General features: G+C 36.2%; 1 protein-coding gene across 1 annotated transcript in view; it reads right to left on the reverse strand.

The window, feature by feature from the left end:
- LOC149788966 (DNA repair protein complementing XP-C cells homolog) overlaps nt 1-20,635 on the reverse strand; it is an 82,076-nt gene extending 61,441 nt beyond the window's left edge. Inside the window, exons 1-6 of the mRNA XM_089975113.1 lie at nt 20,485-20,635; nt 7,450-8,887; nt 6,849-6,936; nt 5,248-5,332; nt 3,357-3,569; nt 1,177-1,239 (exon numbers count right to left, since the gene is read on the reverse strand). Coding sequence (XP_089831239.1) covers nt 1,177-1,239; nt 3,357-3,569; nt 5,248-5,332; nt 6,849-6,936; nt 7,450-8,860 — 1,860 coding nt within the window. The 5' untranslated portion in view covers nt 8,861-8,887; nt 20,485-20,635. The remainder of the gene's footprint in view (nt 1-1,176; nt 1,240-3,356; nt 3,570-5,247; nt 5,333-6,848; nt 6,937-7,449; nt 8,888-20,484) is intronic.

Raw genomic sequence — 20,635 nt, forward strand, 5'->3', positions numbered from 1 at the left:
GAGACATATACTACTGCTCACATATATATAGGAATGAAAGGGACATGTGTAACAAGTCTTATGAAATTTCCCTTGCAGGATATCATCTTCTGACAATGAACATTGTCACAAGATTGTGATGAAAGTTACTACAAATATACTACTACAAATATATTAATAGAAGGTGCTGCATTTTTTTTTTAAATAATGAGAAAATAATTCAATATTCATTATTGGCTATAAATATGTATTTTTCGGTACTGCAAATGATGTTGCTTCAGTTCAGTAATATATTACTGCTTTTTTTTTCCTGAACTATTCATTTTCTAAAAATTATTTCAGAAAACTCTAGCAGTTTAAAATTTCACCCAACGAAAGTGTTTTGTTCTAATGGGATGACCTGAACAAGATATAACCGTTTATCAGCAAGCAGACATTAAAGCCTAAAAATACATAAAACATAATTAGCTCAAATGCCAGTACTATAGCTCCATAAAATGTATTACATTTATCTGGTTCTAATTGGTCCTAGGCTTCTGATTTAAATGTCTTCATGGTTTGCCACACTGCTATATAAAGACATGTCAAAGGAACTCAAACATTTGGTGAGTCTGAAGCAATCATAAAATTAGGCACATGACTTTGAGAAATTTTTATTAGATTGACTTTTGAACCTCCAATGTCTTATACCTTTTTTTTACAACAGTGCTGTAATCGTAACTGAACAGCCATGAAAGCATAAGTACCAATTAAATCCATGGGATAATTCATGGGCACTTCATCTCAAATGTCTGACATGCTGATCAAGCGGCTGATATAGCAACTGGTAATAGCAGTTCATATAAGACTCGTTCTTACATCTATGTATTATTTTCAACTTGACATAATAAACAATTTGTACCAATTCTGAAATGTTCCCTATAATGACTAACCACTATTTTCACAAATAGGTAAAAATAACTGTCAGAACAGAAAATGCAGCAAATCTTTCAATTATAACAATATGATTATGGTACATAAATATTGCCTCATCTTTTAGTATTATGGGATGGAAAATTCTATGTCCATAATATTACAATTATCTGGACTTTATCAAACTACTGAGATCATTTCTTTTGACACAATTATTCACCTGCATGTTCTGGTTATTAAGTATCACAGTAATCACTTAAAAAATATAAACAGAACAAAACATACCGCAGCAAAATAAGCAGCAGAAGGAACACTCTTATATGCAATTCCAGTTTCTAGAATCTGCAGCTGAAAGCATAAATAGGTCATTTCAGTAAGAAATTCTAGTGACATTGTTAGAATATCATACTGATTAAATGTTTTCCTATTCTGAGTAATAGTGACCATATTTGATTGCAGATCAGAATCATTTGTATCAGTTTAAAACGCTTTCATGTCAAGGATGATTTCTGTCAAATTTGGTCAAATTCTGTTTGGCAGTCTTTGAGAAGTTATTAGTTTTATCTATTTTTAGCTGTGGTGGCCATATTTGATACTGGATGAGCATTATCTGATTAAAACTGAAAGACCTTTATATCAAAATGATTTCAATCTGTTAATCAAATGCCATTCAGCACCATCTGAATAAAACTGAAAGACCTTTATATCAGGATGATTTCAATCTGTTAATCAAATGCCATTCAGCAGCATCTGAATAAAACTGAAAGACCTTTATATCAGGATGATTTCAATCTGTTAACCAGATGCCATTCAGCAGCATCTGAATAAAATTGAAAGATCTTTATATCAGGATGATTTCAATCTGCTAATCAGATGCTGTCCAGCAGCATCTAAAGAGAATTTATTTAAAAGTTTATCTATGTTTAGTAGTGGCTGTCATATTGATAGCAAATTGTCATCATATGTAAAACTCTAAAATGCCTTACGAGAGGACACTAGCTTTCAAATTTGGTTAAATTTTGAGAAGTGGTTCTGGCAAAGTCATTTAAAGGTTTTTCTCTTTTTATTAATGGTGGCCATATTTGAAGGTGGGTCAGCATCATTTCTATAAATTTTAAAGGCTTTTATTTCAGGACTCTGTCAGTAATCTGTTCAACAGATTTTGCAAAGGAGACAGGATCTTTCCTTAAAAAGGAACTTATAGCCATCAACACTAGGCTAATTGGTTAGTAAATTACATGTGTATGATGTTTTTCTTAAAAAGTTGTCAATAAAGTTGCATCAGTAATTATCTTCTGATGACCTTGGCATTAAGATTCAACAATATTATTCCACATGTGAACCAAACACATTACCAGCTGTCCCTTGCTCAAATCAACTAGTAAGGAGTGTCAACATCTGATGCATTCAGAGTCCATCAAAGTGAAAAGATGCTAATTAATTTATTTTTTAAAATGAAACGCCAGGATGTAGGACAAATGTTCATTTCCAGAACAAACCAAGCTATAATTAGAAAATGTCTGTTTTTAAAGTTATACTAAAGAGCATGGTACTCACAATCTCCTTGACTCAGACCAACATGCATACATTTACTTCTATTGATAATGATCCTAATATTAAACCCACACTCACTGAGAAAATATTAGCTATGCATTAGTTGTTTACAGAAAAAAATCAATGGTTTTGGTCAGGTAAACAATAAACTTCATTTCGGACATGGTCAGGTACAACCCATAGCATATAATGAATAATAAAAGTAACAAACAATGCCAATTAAATATACATAACAACAGCATGTGTTCTGTTATGAACACATATACCTGTATTATATTTGGTTTAAAAAATGTTTTAAATAATGTTTCTGTAATTAAAACTTTTGTACAGTAATAACTCGAACATTTGCGAGGTTAGGTTCCAGAACCAGTCGCGGATCAGGAGGAATTGCGAATGTTTGGTACGAGTCACTAAAAATGCTAATAAATGCTTATTTCTAGGGTTTAAACCCTAAATATGACCCAAATCATGCTCCCAAAGCACTTTAATTTCATTTAAAAGTTAGCTTAATACATTACCCTTAAAAAGAGAAATAAATGGTTGACATAAAAATAGAGTACAGTATCGCCTAATGGGTATTTGCCACACTAGCGCATTTACAGTACGGTACATGTATACTAATATTACCCCTATACTAATTCATTGGCTGCCGTTTTCTTTTGCACTCACAGTAAGGTAAAACCAAGTAACGAATGGGACTGTAAACTTAATGACTGACGTTTTCTTTGTCATTGTCAGGAAGGTAAACTAGGTAAACTTCATATGTCACAGAAGTCATATAATGAAGGTACAATTCAATAAAATAAAGAAAACATGTACGTAGAGGATACCAATGAAAATTTTGCGAATCCGTGAATTCGAGAATCCAGAAATGAGAATGCACGAGGTATTACTGTATATTTTATCTCTACCTTGTTTTGAGATTCTTCTGGACTTATATTCTCTATAACAACTGTTTGCGAAATCCATTTTAGTAAGGAGGAAAGGCTACTCAGGCTGAAGGTTTTCACAGATTTTGGGATAAAATCATTGGGAAGGAGTGACAGCACCATGGCCTGGAGGTCTTCTCTGTTACACAGTCTGTTCCAATACATCCCATGTGAAATCAGACACAACAAGTGTACCTGAAATACAGATGACAGTTATTAGCAATTATTGTGATACAAAGTAAAAAGCCTAGAGATATTCTATCACACACTCCATTACTGTGCATCTCATGTGAGATCAGTGCAGCTATGGAACCTGAAATACAGATAACAATTATAAGTAATTATTGTGATGCAAAGCAAAAGCCTACAGATCTTCTCTCATACAATTTGTTGCAGTGCATCTCATGTGAGATCAGGTGCAATATGTGAATCTTAAATATAAATAAATATTTTGCAAGTAGTAGTTGTTAAACCCCAGAAGCCTGAAGATGTATCTGTTACAAAATATATTACAGTCATGCCAAATGAGATTAAGTACATCACTCGAACCTGAAATGCACTTTAAGTTATTATAATAAATCATATGTGCCTGTAGATCCTCCCTGTTTCAGAAAGTGCATCTCATCCAAGACACAAGTTAATTTAAAATACATGTGACAGTTATTTTTATTTCATGTGATGCATAACTGTAGTCTAGAGCTTATCTGTTGTCCAATTTGTTACAGTGCATGCAATACAAGATCTCATACCAAATCTGAACATAAAACACACAGCTGGCAGTAGCAGTTATTGGGTACTATGATTTATTAAATGAGCCTCAAGTATTTTCTGTTGCAGTCAGTTACAGTCATCCCATGTGAGATAAGGCATAACAAGTAACAAGTGAATATTAAATACATATCAGAGTGCATCCCATGTGAGATGAGAGAAAGCATGTTAACCAAAACTATATGGCATGCATTTACAATATTTTCAATACATTCAATTCAATTTTCTGAAAAATTCTTGATCCATTTGAGCTCTCTTCCTTAAAAATGTAAAATGTTGTCTGCTGTATTGGCTTAAACATCATATTAAAATAAGAAAAGTAAATTCTGTACCTGAAAGAAGAAAGCATAACACGTTGCCAAAACTACAAGGTCCTAACTTTCACAATATTTGTGGCAAATTGATATGGAAGTTGCAAATTGGAATTTTATATTCTGAAGAACTCTGGGCTTCTGACCTTTACTCAATCAGTCACAATATATTTTACTGTACCAAGTGAACAGACACCACAGTGACAACAAAAGAGTACACAACCAAATACTGACTTTAAACACAAGGGTTCTTTTCCCACACAAATGGACAAAATTGCGTAAAACTACCATATATACTCAATTATAAGTCAAGTCCAACTGCAAAAAGCATAGACCTAGATCTGAATCAATGCAGTTTGTTAGAAATAAGCAGTAGAACAAACAACAAAGATCCAGAACTGCTGATGCATTTAAAAATGGCAGAATGGGGTCTACATAGTTTGCAGTTTGACTTATATGGACGTATGTATGATACTGACATAGTCGTATGTATGGTACTGACATAGTCATATGTATGGTACTGACATAGTCGTATGTATGGTACTGACGTAGTCCTCACATTAATCTGCATCATGATACAGGATGATATTACGTAGTGGTTTAGAAAACATCAGCAAATGAAAAACACTAACACAATTTTTAACAAAATTGTCTATTGTTACCAATATAGGAGTCCTGGACACATAGTTTTAAAATCTTAGCAAGACCTGAGTTCACTTTGGGTATACAATGCAAGCATTTAGTAATTTGAAAATTCTTTATATTTATAACTTCATATCCATTCATACGAGTACCTTATGCATATCTTCCTGAAGTTCTTTTTTGAATCTGGTGAGCTGCCTTTGGAAATATGCCTTCCAATCAAAACTCTTTTTCTGTCTATAAAAAGAAGAAGTATGGAAATACATTTTTTGGGGACATGAACAGTGCTCTAGAACAGTTTTTCTAACACACAGGAAAAGTGCAAATAGATTATGAATGATCACTGGCTAATGTGAAAAAACAAGAAGACCAAAATTTTAAATTAGAATGTCACAGAAAGAAATGTCCAAGCATAATAATTCATGCAATGTATGACCAAAATCCATCAATGGGGTTTAGGAAATATATATGGAAATGAAAAAATCTTTCACTAGACCTTAACAAATATTTTGTGTCTGTGACCTTGACCCCAAGGTCAATGGGATGAGTATGCATGACACTCAATGAACTGTCTTAGCTTCATAATGATTTATCCTACATATAAAGAAAATATGTGGGCTTAGGCAATGTAAGCCAATGAAAAAACTTTAAATAAAACTTTCATGCAAATTTTATATGACTGTGACCTTGATTGCAAGGTCATGAAGTTTGTCATAATATATTGCTTCATAATGATTAATGCCAAGTCTGATGTGAATGTATGAAGTGGTTTATGAAACATCTGCAAATGAAAAACACAAACCAAAATTCTAACAAAATTGTCTATGACTAGGACCTTGAAAAAAAGGGAGAGCAAGCATGTCACAGAATGAAATGTCTTAGCTTCATAATGATTCATACAAAGTATGATGGGAATCTATAAAATGGTTTAGGAAACATACGTACATGAAAAAGTTTAATCAAAAACTTAACAAAATGTAAATGACAACAATTACTTTTTCCAACATCATTATTGACAAAGAAATGCATTAAACTGCAATCTTAGTTTGTATTTTGTATGTGTCAACATTTCAAACTAAAAACTGACATTACTCTGTATTATCCAGTCATTCTTGTGGCTTACAATTTGCCCTTCATATTAATGTGTGTTGTAATCCCAATCACCCTGTCATAACAACAGACCAGATGTCAATAATCAGATGAGGGTATAGCCAAATATTATATAACATAAAATGCAAACACACCATGTTCTTTGCTATTTCATGTCTTTAACCACTAAGAAATCAACATAAAGCTTGCCCTGACTATAATGTGCCTTGTTATAACATGATTCAAGATATAACATGGTAACCAACGTGGATCCCATGACCAAAATCAAGCCAATGTATTAACAATATAGGTTGAAAGAAAACAATGTGAAGCTTAGTGTTATATCTTAACTTCCTTTTCAAAACACTATTATTTAAAAACTTTTGATCATTCCCTCTATACTTCAGTTCAGCATATAAAACTAATCTCATATCTTGGTTTGGTACATACACAGTTCTCTCAATATCATGATTCATTACATAATGAGTTCCCTGGTTATGGACCCCAGCTACCACATTATAAAGAGGGAAAACTGTATCTCACTTGCAAGTTATACTCTTTAATTATTATGTTTTTAACAATTAGAGTAAAGGCACTACTCTGAATGCCTCGATGGGGTGGTTGGAGAGCACTGTTTTTGTTCTGAAAAAAAAAGGCTGCAAACCTCTTCTTTCCAATAAGTGGAGCCTCCAGTGTAATTTCTATTGGTTTATCTGGAATCTGTGACTTCTTTGGACTCGAAGTGTGGTGATCTGTAAAACACAGGAGAAATCACAAAACTGAAACATTCACCTTTTTATATTAATTGTATGTGAATTGCATTGGCCCACTTCTCACAAGAATTTGTTATGCAATTGTAAGGTGGCTTATTACAGAACTGTCATCTCCCCCCAAAAATGTATCAAACTTCTACAACCATTTCTAACTTAATATAAACTACATTGCTAAGTTCCTCATTCATTTACGAAGTCTTTAACATAATACTGTCAGAATGGTTTAATGGATCACTAGAACTTTTTTTATTCGAAAACCTCTTTGGTTGAATTATCTTTAAAACGAAAGACGTCCATGCAGCCCAGTCTATCTATATAGAAGATCTCTTAGTGCTATTATATATTATATTCTTTTCAGTGGAAAGCCCTGTTACTGTAATCCTGAATGACATGGCATTTAGTCAGAGTGATCTCCCTTAGGAAGGAAGTCATAAAAGTGGGATGTCTGAAAGCACTGGAATTTACATGTTCATGCTTATTTTTAAGGACTACCTTCAACTTCTTCCCAATTTCCTCCACTTTCTTCATCACTGTCCTCACTGTTGTCACCATTATCATCATTATTGTTATCATCCTCATCACCTTCATCAGACATGAGAATCAAAGAGTGATCCTCAGCCTTCACACAAGATGTGTCAGGTTTGCTAGGCATGGACCCAACAGGACATGATCTAGTTGATGGCCCCAAAAGGGCCATTCCAGGCCCCTCCATGTGAAGCAGGATTGCAGTAATATCCGTATGATCGATGTTTGAGGGAAGACAGTCTGGAAGTTTTTTATCCAAAGTAAATGAGTTTACATCTGAAGTTTTGCTTTCTGTAACTAACTCCTTAACTGTTTTCTCTAAAGTGTGTTTCTTTTTTACTTCACTTTTCAGTTTACTTTGAGATTTTCTGGAAACTATTTTCTCTCTGTCTTTTTCACTTGCAACTTTTCTCTTTTTTGCATTTGTGTTGAATGACTTGTGTTTATTAACACCATCCATGTCAAAGTCTGTGTCTTCAGAACCAGTTTTCACACCCTGTCCACTTTTTACATATTTTGTTTTCTTCTGTGTAAATGCTGCTGATGCTGAAATCTGCAGCTGTTCTTCTACTTTCATTTTAACAATTTTACCCTGATTCAAATCATTGGTGGTATCTGTAGATTTATTTCTACTTGTTTCAGACTGGTTTTCAGACATGTTTTTCCTTGATGAAACCTTAGACCTGCTGCTCGAGGACTTGTTCTTAGCCTTTCCTTCTAGTGTCTCCTTTATGACAACAAAGCAGTCTTCAATTTTAGGTTTCTTCATGTTGTCCTCATTATCAACTGGTGTCAAATCTGCCGCTCTATCATCTTGACTAACCCTCTTTTGTCTACCATTCCTACTTGTCCTCCGTTTCTCATACTTGTCTTGTGAATTTTCACTTCCTGGCAGCAAACCATTATTAAAAGATTTGTTCCCTCCATTTTCTTTCTTTCTTGACAAGTCACCATGTACATCTGTACTACCCATGACTCCATCTGTATCTTTTTTATTCAGATTATAAAGATCACTATATTTCTTTTGCTTTTGTTTCTTATCAATATGTGGTCTTTTAGCTCTATGATTCTTTATATTATTGGCAACCCTTTCATCCTTTGATGTTGTTCCACTCAGCTGAGAACCTTCAAGATAACATTCATTATTTTTCCTTTTCCTTTTCACACAAATAACCTCAGCCTCATTTAAATTGTGGTTACTCTTTAATACTTTCCCTTCTGGCACTCTGATAAACCTTTCTGCCCTTGCTTTCTTCTGACTTTTGTCAGGTGATTTCTCCTCAACTTCACTTTGAACCAAATTCCTCTTACCCCTTTGGGCAGGTCCGGTCTTGGGAAATTGTTCATTTTGAGCTGACCTTAACCTTGTCCTTGGCATCTCAGTGATCTTATTCTTGAAAATTACCTGTAAAAGTTTCAATAATAGGAATGAACAGCAATTGCTGAACTTATCAAAGTATTACACATACTGTAGAGAGAGAGAGAGAGAGAGAGACAGAGACAGACAGAGTTAATACTTCTGAATGGTCTTCTTTATACCTTTATATAGCAGTCACCTGGTCTATACAGCCATTCTAATTTTCTCCCTGAAAATTTCTGATATAAATTTCATATTCATAATGGTCACCTGCTTTCTGCAGTCACAAGCCAGGTGTATCCTAACCAAATTGTTTGTCACTGCTTTAAGTAGTAACTGGAGCCTATCAAATGACCATTCAGTGTACATATGTAAGTAGTAACGGAAGCCTATAAAATGACCATTCAGTGTACATATGTAAGTAGTAACTGGAGCCTATAAAATGACCATTCAGTGTACATATGTAGACTAACAAAACTTTTGTTTCATAATGAAGGTGTTGTTTAGATAAAAGCATAGGCTGTGAATCGATGTGTGAACATTTCTTATTTATTTATATTTAATTTGTTTTATTTGTTAGGTTTAATTTCCTTCATGTGTTATTTTAATTGTATTTTTGGACTCGACCTTGTCCAAAATCAAGTTCACTGCATTCCTGACTAAAGATACTGAAGCAGTTTTTTTTATTTTAGTAAACAAGTCATACACAGCTGATCTTTTTATAGTAGTGTGGGTTAAATATCAGGATCATTATCAACAGAAGTAAACAGGTTTATTACGGTCATCGTTATTGAAATTCCCCCATAAAATACCTAGTCTTAGTGATGTTTACCACATTCTATATTATAATTTTAGCAACAGAATTTTCTAGAACTGAGAAATTCTATTAGGTCATAGTATTTCCAGAAAATGCTAATTGTGACATAAGTCAAGTAGAGGGCCTTATAATCTTATTTATCTAGAAATTATTCATTTGTGCTGAAAGATCTTGAAGCATAATCATTTGTATTTGTTGTATTCAGTATTTTTGTTTTTGGTGAGCTTATTTATTCAAAGTGCTCATATTAAAAAATATTCTTGGACAGAGATATTATTTGATAATTATAGTGAATTCAAATAAGGACATCTTGGACTATATTATTGTGAGTCATCAAAAGACTGTTGTCATATCACATCACAAACCATAACAGGCACATCAACACCTTCTGCATTTGATCTTATTTCAAACACCACTGAAATTTAATTAGAACTTCATTCATTAGAACTAGTGATAAAACTTTTAGGACTATTTTGGGATTTAATTCACAATACTGTAAGTTCTTTTCACATTTTTACTTCTGTATTCCAATGAAATAAATAATTTGCTGAATTTTACAAAACTTGTTGCTTTTTGCGCTTTTCTATTAGTTAATTTAAGACCATAGAGTTGTAATACTCATCTCACTTGTACTCAGTATGTTCCAGTCATATTGCCTGTATAACACTGAGGTGTCAGTATGTTCCAGTCATATTGCCTGTATAACACTGAGGTGTCGGTATGTAATATTCAAGAATCAACGATAATCATTAGGAATTTCCTTTTTAACCTAGATATTCTTCATTCTTCTACCTCAAGACAATTTGGTTATTTATTTTTTCAACTAATATAATGGATATACCTAGTAAGTGATAGTTTCTTTTTTTTCTATAAATCTGAGCAAGAATACTACTGGGAAGCTATTTGAGGGCCAAAACGTTTTTCCCAACAAAATAATCCCAGGCCCTCCTACTCCTACCAATGACCAGTCCCTTGGGGTAGAAGGTTTAAGTAATTCCTTTGTTTGATGGTGGTTGTTGTTATAGAGTTTAATGCCATTTTTCAGCACAAGATAGGATATACATGGTGGCCAGTATAAATGGTGAAAGAACCTGGGAAAACCCCCGAAATAAATATTGACCCATGAGAAGCTACTGGCAAGATTTCTCATGTACCCACATTGGCCAAGCCTGAGACTCAAACCCACTCAGGCAGAGGTTTGATGGTGGTAAAGCAGTCATGCTATTATTAGAAATGGAAGTTGCCTTTTGTGAGAGGTTATAGTTCAATATCTGCATTGATTAGCCTATAACTGAGAGAGACTAGCTTTATCCATTTTTATTAGGGTCTGGTCATGTAATATTTAAAAATTTGCCTGTAAAGGCAGGTGAAGTTTTGGTTCATGTGTTGCTTACAATTATAAATACAAGGCTTATTTTTTATCAGATTTCATCACAAGCCTCTCACATAAATTGTCTTTTGATCTCTGCATGTTGAGCAACTGCTTAATCCAGACATGACTGGGAATGTCAACAGCTGATGCTAAGCCTAGTTTATGTTTGCTGTCAATTAGCAGTGAAATTAATTTTTATCATGGTATACAAAACAAAGTTCAACACCTGTTTCATGATCAGTGTTGATTTATGGAATGGATTCAAGTCAGCAGGATACAATAATCTTTTGTGGAACATAAGTTTGAGAGAGAAAAACAAATATACACACAGCAAAATCCTCTGATAACATAATAACAACAACAATACTAATACTAATAATAATAATAAAATTTGGTGTAGAGTATTTGTTCAAAAACCAACTTTGAAGGGGAACATGCATATAGAGGTCACCTGTGTACAAAAACCACTTTTGGCTTTTTCCGAAGGGTGGCCATTACTGACAGGTTTGACTATATATATCTTGCTTCTTTTTCCCAGTTATTGGTTCAAACTGTGTTCTTGACCATATAAAATATTAAAAACACATCAGTTACCTCCCTTACAAATTTCTTGTACTAATCAATAGATGTAACTTCAACAGCAGCTTCTCTGATTTCTACAGCTAAAATTTGCAGTAAAAACCTTTTGTATGCTTGATAATACATTGCTGAAGGTTTAAATAATTTCCAAAAACATTTCAGATTTAACTGGACATAGTATTGAGATGATGAATTTTGTAACATTGCTGTATAACAAGTGCCTCCTAATTTCATCAGAAACAGTTCTGAGCAAATTGTTTTTGGGAAATTGCTGGATCATTAGAATATTTTTTTTTAAATTTGGGCTCCCACCTCCCCAACAAACTTAAAATATGAGCCTTCTCCCCTGCAAAACTTAATTATGGGCCCCAATCACAATAAAAAAAGTTCTCTGATGGGAATTTTTACTCCCCACTCTATATTAAAATTCTATTGACAAATGTGTTTTCTAAAATACTGTAGTTTAAAGAAATTTTAATCAGCATTATCAGTAAATGAACCTGATGTGAATTGTTGTGTAATGAACATTAAATCCAATTCTCATCAGCTCCTGATTTATTCGTAATGATGCCACATTTCATTTCAAGATCATACTTTAAGAAAAGAACACAAAAATCTAACTAAACAATCCTTTTAAGCAAGGGGGTAGAAATATATCATTTAACCAGAATGGATATTAATGATAGCCAGGTTCATCTTCCTTTCAACATTTATCAATTTTGTAAATGTTTACAGGCAGTAAACTTAATTAAGCTGTGTCACGGAATGGTGTATATGTTATTCATTAAATACATGTACTCGGGTTTTCGTTTTTTCACTGTACAACGATACCTGAGGGTGATTATGTATATGGTCTATTGTATTTCAAAATCGTGAGTACGATTCGTCCTATGTCACACATGCAAGGTGCTTTCGATACGGCAAAACGAAAAGTCTAAACGTATAAATACTTTACTGCATGTAAAGGGTCTTTACAATACTAATGGTTTTGTCAGCAAGCGGCCTGCTTAAAGGATTTGCACAACTCCAGCTGTAGGGCTGTCTGAGGGTAGGAATATCTGGGGTGTCCAGTGTTGTCTAAGGGTAGGAATATCCAGGGTGTCCGGTGTTGTCTGAGGGTAGGAATATCCGGGGTGTCCGGTGTTTTCTGATGGTAGGAATATCCGGGGTGTCCGGTGTTGTCTGAGGGTAGGAATATCCGGGGTGTCCGGTGTTGTCTGAGTGTAGAAACGTCTGTTTGTCCCAAGCATTTAAGGTGCCGGAGTGTCTAATGTTTAGTGTCCAGAGTGTCTAATGTCAAGAGTGACTAAGGTGACCCAGCCGTAGAGCTGTCAAAAGGACCAGGGTGTCAGGAGGGTCTAATATTTGGAGTGTCCGGAGGGTCCAATGTTCCGAGTGATCATAGTATTCCGAGGGTCCGGAGTTTGTAGAGTTGTGAAATTGATTCATAGGAGCTGTGGAGCGGATATGGTGCACGGGTAACGGAGTGTATCTCCATACATGTATTTTATTAGCTGTATGCTAATTTTGGGTTAGTAAGACCCAGTGTATCATTCAGGACTGGAAAGATAAATGGTATATCCATCCTTGTGTTTAGCAACATAATTTTGCTACCTGAGCGAATACATTTTTACTATGAGTAAAAAGCTTACATCGTTTACTATTTGAGTGAACTATATTCATCTTTCCATTACTGAATCATTTGTGAATCATTTATCCTGTGGTTTTTTTTGTGTTACTGAACTAATTTATTCGTATTTTTATTTCCATCTTTGAATCTGTGCGTTTTATGTTAAATAAATCCAATATTTGGATTATAAATACGCACACATCTTCATAATCTACTGCTCATATAAATCACCACATTAAACCATATATATCTGTGTCGTCAAAACGTGTTCTGTTGTCAATCCGAAATATCCCACCTGGTTATCTTGTTACAAATGGTGTCAGAAGTGGGATCATTTCGGATATAACAGCACTGAAATTGTTTTATTATATTTGTATGCTTTTTGTGTGTTTCAGACGTGCTTGACAAAGCGCCGAGGTTAGGTAGATACCTAATATTACTTTATTTTTTGTATTTATTTAACATTTGTGTTGCATTTCGAGAAAGAAAATATGGTTTGTGTTAATTACGTGTTTTGTTTAAAACTGCACTTTAAGGTTGGTCACCACCAAACGTTTGAAATGTCTTCTATGAAAGAACTGGTAGAACTGGGGAAACAGTTTGGTTATGAGGGGGAGTCCCTTAGAAAATTTGTTCGTGAAGAACAAGCCCGGGAGAGGGACCAAAGATTAAAGGAGAGGGAATTAGAAAGGGAAAAAATTGAAAGGGAACAACAAATAGAAAGGGAAAAATTTGAAAGGGAACAACAAATAGAAAGGGAAAAAAGGGAAACCAAGAAGGAAATGATAGAATTAGAGAAGGGTAAGATTGAACTAGAGAAACAGGCTGAGAGGGAAAGGATACAATGGGAAAGGGAAGCAGAGAGGGAGAAGTTAGAAGGTGAAAAACAGGTGAGGTTAGAAACTTTGGAGATGGAAGATAGAAATCGGCAGAGGGAATATCTAAGAAATTCTGAGCTATTGCAAGCTAAAAAAGAGGGAGAACATCATGTTAAACTGAGAGGTCCAAAATTGCCCCCATTTGAAGACGATAAAGATAATATGGATAGTTATCTAAATAGGTTTGAGAGGTATGCTACGGTACATAAATGGAAGAAAGATGATTGGCCGCTCCATCTTAGCGCGTTATTGAAAGGTAAAGCATTAGACGTGTATTCGTGTTTATCCATGGCCGATTCGCTCAATTACCTCGTGTTGAAAGAGGCACTTCTCAAGAAATATGAACTAACCGAGCAAGGGTTTTGCAAGAAGTTTAAGTATAGCAAACCGAGAGAGGCGAAACATTCACCCAGTTCGTCAGTAGGACTTGCAATTATTTGCAGCAATGGGTGGAATGTGGTAAAGTCGTCAAGACATTTGAGGGTCTTATCAACTTTTTGCTTCATGACCAATTGTTAACAACTTGTGGCAAGGAGTTATATTTATTCTTGAAGGAAAGGTCCTTCACAAATATACATGAAATGGCCACACAGGCGGATTTGTTCGCCGAAGCTCGGGGAGGTTCACAGAATGTCATCACGCGAGATGTCAAAGGTGGGAATCAGGTCAAAGACAGAAAACCCAGGGAACCTGATAAATCTGGTAGGAGTAACCAGGGGAAGCGGAGTGACACGCAATGTTTCATTTGCAACGAAGTGGGTCATATCTCCCACTATTGTCCTAAGCGGAAGGGACCAGTCCAGAAAGTCATGGTAGCCATTAGAGGCAGAAGATCGGTAAATGGAAAACTCAATGTTTCCCAGCAAGTTAAGCCGGAAGCAGTGCGTGAACTGGTGGTGCGTTCAGAGACCAGTCGCGATGTGATCCAATCAATCGGCACGTGTATTTTTCCAAAGGCACGGGTGCCGACCGCAAACGGCACTGTCAACGGACAAGAAGTCACCGTTCTACGAGACATGGGATGCACTACTGTACTCGTGAAACCAAGCCTAGTCCATGATGATCAATTGCTTGGGTTTAAATCACCTTGCATGTTGCTTGACCAGACAATCGACCATGTTCCAGTTGCAAGGATAATGATAGAAACACCTTTTTTGACTGGGACTGTGGAAGCTTTATGCCTAGACAACCCGATCTATGAACTTACGATTGGCAATGTACCGGGTTCTAGACTCCCAACCATAGCAGATTTCTGATTTCCTATCATCCAAGCAGTGCAAACTAGGGCTCAGGTAAAGGAGGAAAATAAACCTTTGTGTAAGTTAAAAGTACCGGAAGCCGTTACTGATATATCCTGTGAAGAATTTCAAAATGAGCAAAAACGTGACGCGTCTTTACGTCCAACCTCTGAGAAAGCATTAATGGGTACCGTGAGAAAATGTAAGAACGGGGGTTCCTCTAAATTCCTTACTCGAAAGGGTTTAATGTACCGAGAATACTCTATATCGGATAGGAAGTTCTTACAACTAGTGGTTCCCCAGAAATTCAGGTCACATGTACTAAAGGTCGCGCACGAGTCGAGTATGGCAGGTCATTTAGGCGTAAAGAAAACAACGGATAGGGTATTAAAAGAATTTTATTGGCCTGGCGTCAATAACGACGTAGCACGGTTCTGTCGCTCGTGCGACGTTTGCCAGAAGACGATCTCTAAGGGCAGGGTAACTAGAGTACCGTTAGGTCAGATGCCCTTGATAGATACTCCATTCAAAAGAGTAGCCATCGACATTGTAGGACCAATATTTCCACATACAGATCGGAAAAACCGATACATCTTGACACTGGTAGATTACGCTACCAGATATCCTGAAGCCATAGCTTTGCCATCAATTGAAACCGAACGTGTAGCCGACGCGCTCGTAGACATGTTCAGCAGGGTCGGAGTACCCGAAGAGGTTCTTATGGATTGTGGAGCGCAATTCACCTCAGATCTCATGGCAGAAATTAGTAGGTTGTTGTCCCTTAAACAGTTACACACAACACCTTACCATCCTATGTGCAATGGATTGGTCGAGAAATTCAACGGGACATTTAAGCAAATGTTGCAGAGGATGTGTGCAGAAAGACCGAAGGATTGGGATAGATATCTGAACGCCCTTCTGTTTGCACATCGTGAGGTTCCTCAGGAAAGCTTGGGTTTCTCCCCATTTGAACTACTGTACGGTAGGACAGTTTGTGGTCCTATGCGCATACTTCGCGAACTGTGGTCAGACGAGGTCGCGGACGAAGAAGTTAGGACCACATACCATTACGTAGCTGATTTGCGCGAAAGAGTAGAAAGTACTTGTCGAATGGCGCAAGACGAACTCGTGAAATCTAGTCGTAGGTACGCCAAGTACTACAACCGAGGAACTCGGAGTAAAAAGTTTGACGTAGGCGATCAAGTGTTGGTGCTTCTCCCAACGAATAACAACAAGCTGCTAGTCCAATGAAAAGGGCCATATGAAGTCAGACAGGTGAAAGGCGAAATGGATTATATCATTGATGTGGAGGGGCAGTCCAAGACATTTCATGCCAATATGCTTAAAATCTACGTAGCGAGACCTGGACAAACGATTGATAAAGGGATTTTGAATGTAGTATGCGTAGCGGTGATAGAGGATAGGTCTGGTGACGAAGCGGAATTCGTCTCCAGCACAGAAATACCCTTTGAATATCCCATGGACGTTGGTAAAGAAAGTATTGACCAGATAAATGTATGCCCTGATTTATCGGAGGGTCAACGTACACAGATTATGGAGGTTTTGTCCAAATACCCAGATGTGTTCACGGACAGACCAGGCCATATGGGTCTAATTCAACACGAGATCAAACTGAATACCACTGAGCCTATCAGGATTAAAGGATATCCGATACCCTTTAATGCACGGGAGACGGTCAGCAAAGAAGTGATGAAAATGTTAGACCAGGGAGTGATCGAACCTTCAAATTCCCCATACTCGTCCCCCGTGGTGTTAGTCAGAAAGAAAGACAGGACCAATCGGTTTTGCATCGACTTTCGGCAATTAAACAAGATCACCGTATTTGACGCAGAACTAATGCCAGATATGGAAAGTGTATTTTCAAAATTGGCAGGTCATAAATACATTTCCAAATTAGATCTAAGCAAGGGATATTGGCAGATACCCATCGCCGATAATGCCCGCGAGTTAACAGCATTTGCGACTCCCAAAGGACTTTTTCAATTTAAAGTTATGCCTTTCGGTTTAGTCAATGCCAGTGCGTCGTGCGTTTGTCTCATGCGCAAACTGTTAAACGGAACGGAAAACGTCAACAACTTTGTAGATGACATCTTTGTTTACACGCATACATGGGATGAACATATTAAAGTATTACGGGATCTGTTCGATAGACTTCACATTGCAAATCTTTCAGTTAGGCCTACTAAGTGTAGCATAGGGTATTCCAATCTGGAATGTTTGGGACATCTGGTAAGTGGACTAGGCCGGTTGCAACCTCATCCAGATAAAATAGGAGCAATCATGGATGCCCCTAGACCAGAGACAAAAAAACAAGCAAGATCTTTCCTAGGTCTAATCGGGTTTTACAGGAAAATTGTCCCCAACTTTTCGGCTATTGCCAGCCCATTAACGGATTTGACTAGGAAGGGGCAACCGAATAAAGTTGCATGGGGTGTATGCCAGGAAAAAGCGTTTAACACTCTAAAACACAAACTGGTAAGTGCACCAATTTTAAAGTTGCCAGAAATAGATAAACCTTTTGTACTGAGGACTGATGCGTCCGATACGGGTCTTGGGGCTGTTTTGCTACAGGAGCAAGGGGGGATGAAATTGCCCATCGCTTATGCAAGTAGGAAATTGCTCCCTAGAGAGGAAAAGTACTCCGTGATTGAAAAGGAGTGCCTAGGTTTAGTATGGGGAATAGGAAAATTCCATACGTATATTTTGGGAGGGAGTTTACCTTGCAAACGGACCATCAGCCGCTTTTATACTTGAATAAAGCAAAGGTCACCAATGCAAGATTGATGCGTTGGGCGTTGTCTTTGCAACCATACAGTTTCCGAATCGAGGCAATTCGAGGGTCAGAAAATGTGGGAGCTGATTTTTTAAGTAGGGTGTAATTAGCAGATCATTTCGTTCGGTCTGCAAATTGGAAGTTTTAATAATGATTCATTGTTCACATTCTGTGATTGTTCTAAAAGTGATACCACTTTTTTTTAGGGGGAGGTATTGTCACGGAATGGTGTAAATGTTATTCATTAAATACATGTACTCAGGTTTTCGTTTTTTCGCTGTATAACGATACCCAGGGGTGATTATGTATATGGTCTATTGTATTTCGAAATCGTGAGTACGATTCGTCCTATGCCACACATGCAAGGTGCTTTCAATACGGCAAAACGAAAAGTCTAAACGTATAAATACTTTACTGCATGTAAAGGGTCTTTACAATACTAATGGTTTTGTCAGCAAGCGGCCTGCTTAAAGGATTCGCACAACTCCAGCTGTAGGGCTGTCTGAGGGTAGGAATATCCAGGGTGTCCGGTGTTGTCTAAGGGTAGGAATATCCGGGGTGTCTGGTGTTGCTGAGGGTAGGAATATCCGGGGTGTCTGGTGTTGTCTGAGGGTAGGAATATCCGGGGTATCCGGTGTTGTCTGAGGGTAGGAATATCCGGGGTGTCCGGTGTTGTCTGAGTGTAGTAATATCCGGGGTGTCCGGTGTTGTCTGAGTGTAGAAACGTCTGTTTGTCCCGAGCGTTTAAGGTGCCAGAGTATCTGATGTTTAGTGTCCGGAGTGTCTAATGTCAAGAGTGACTAAGGTGACCCAGCCATAGAGCCGTCAAAAGGACCAGGGTGTCAGGAGGGTCTAATATTTGGAGTGTCCGGAGGGTCCAATGTTCCGAGTGATCATAGTATTCCGAGGGTCCGGAGTTTGTAGCAGTTGTGAATTTGATTCATAGGAGCTGTGGAGCGGATATGGTGCACGGGTAACGGAGTGTATCTCCATACATGTATTTTATTAGCTGTATGCTAATTTTGGGTTAGTAAGACCCAGTGTATCATTCAGGACTGGAAAGATAAATGGTATATCCATCCTTGTGTTTAGCAACATAATTTTGCTACCTGAGCAAATACATTTTACTATGAGTAAAAAGCTTACATCATTTACTATTTGAGTGAACTATATTCATCTTTCCATTATTGAATCATTTGTGAATCATTTATCCTGTGGGTTTTTTTTGTGTTACTGAACTAATTTATTCGTATTTTTATTTCCATCTTTGAATCTGTGCGTTTTATGTTAAATAAATCCAATATTTGGATTATAAATATGCACACATCTTCATAATCTACTGCTCATATAAATCACCACATTAAACCATATATATCTGTGTCGTCAAAACATGTTCTGTTGTCAATCCGAAATATCCCACCTGGTTATCTTGTTACAAGCTGATTACACAAAACACTAATATATAATACATAAAGTATATGTTTCTTTACTATCATTTATTATATGAAAATATCAGTAAAGGAGGTAAGTTGCAGCAGACAGATTTTCCTTGCATATCATAACATATAGTTCTTTTTAATGTATCATGTGTATTACTGATACATAAATATGATCATTAATGTTCTTTTTCTGTAAAAAAAATTTTAGTATTATGAAAGAACATTCAATATTTAGAATTTGTTCATTTTTCACCATACATACCCAATAAACAAGAACCTTTCTGACATTGCTTTTACTGCATATCATACATATTAAAGGTATATATGTATGCATATGGATATATAGATTTTTTTTACCTAGATTAACCAAATACACAAAATAACTCTGAATTAGGTCAAGTTAGCCAAGATGTACTGATTGTTGTTTTGAGCTGGTACTACAAAGAGGTGTGATTTGAGTTACTTTGGTGTGGGATTTATTCAGAACCAAATGTTTCAATAGCCTTTTATGTATTGTAAATGCCAAATAATACAAAGTTAAAAGACTTTTTTTCCTAATTTTCCTTTCCTAATTTATTTTCTATTAGTTCTAAATATAAACGTTTAAATTCTGTTTTGAAAATAAAGATTTCAAACAAAATAGGTTTTCAACAGTGAGGCAATAAAATTACTGTTGTATACATTGTTACATTTTTCTGATTTCAATACTCCAAAATGTATCAGAGGTGAAAACGCTGATCATGCACCTATTTGCACACATATCATAATCCAAAGAAGTGTGTACTGTTGTTTACAATTTACCTATAATGTATGTACTGTATATAATAATAATACTATATATGGTACATATATTATTTAGAGGTAAATTGCAAGTAACGAAACAAGCCCACTCCCACACCTGCACATTTTTTCCTAGGCAGCATCCAATTAGTGTAGTCCTACAATGCAAGATGTCTCCCCTGTTATTTATTTTGTTTGGGTGCAACGTCTGTGTACTACCAAGTATGTGAGATAATCCTGAAATTTTGGCCTCTAGTTCCCCTGTCAGT

This window comes from Sinohyriopsis cumingii, chromosome 11, assembly GCF_028554795.1.
Source record: "Sinohyriopsis cumingii isolate HCF-2022 chromosome 11, ASM2855479v2, whole genome shotgun sequence".
Classification (NCBI taxonomy): domain Eukaryota; kingdom Metazoa; phylum Mollusca; class Bivalvia; order Unionida; family Unionidae; genus Sinohyriopsis; species Sinohyriopsis cumingii.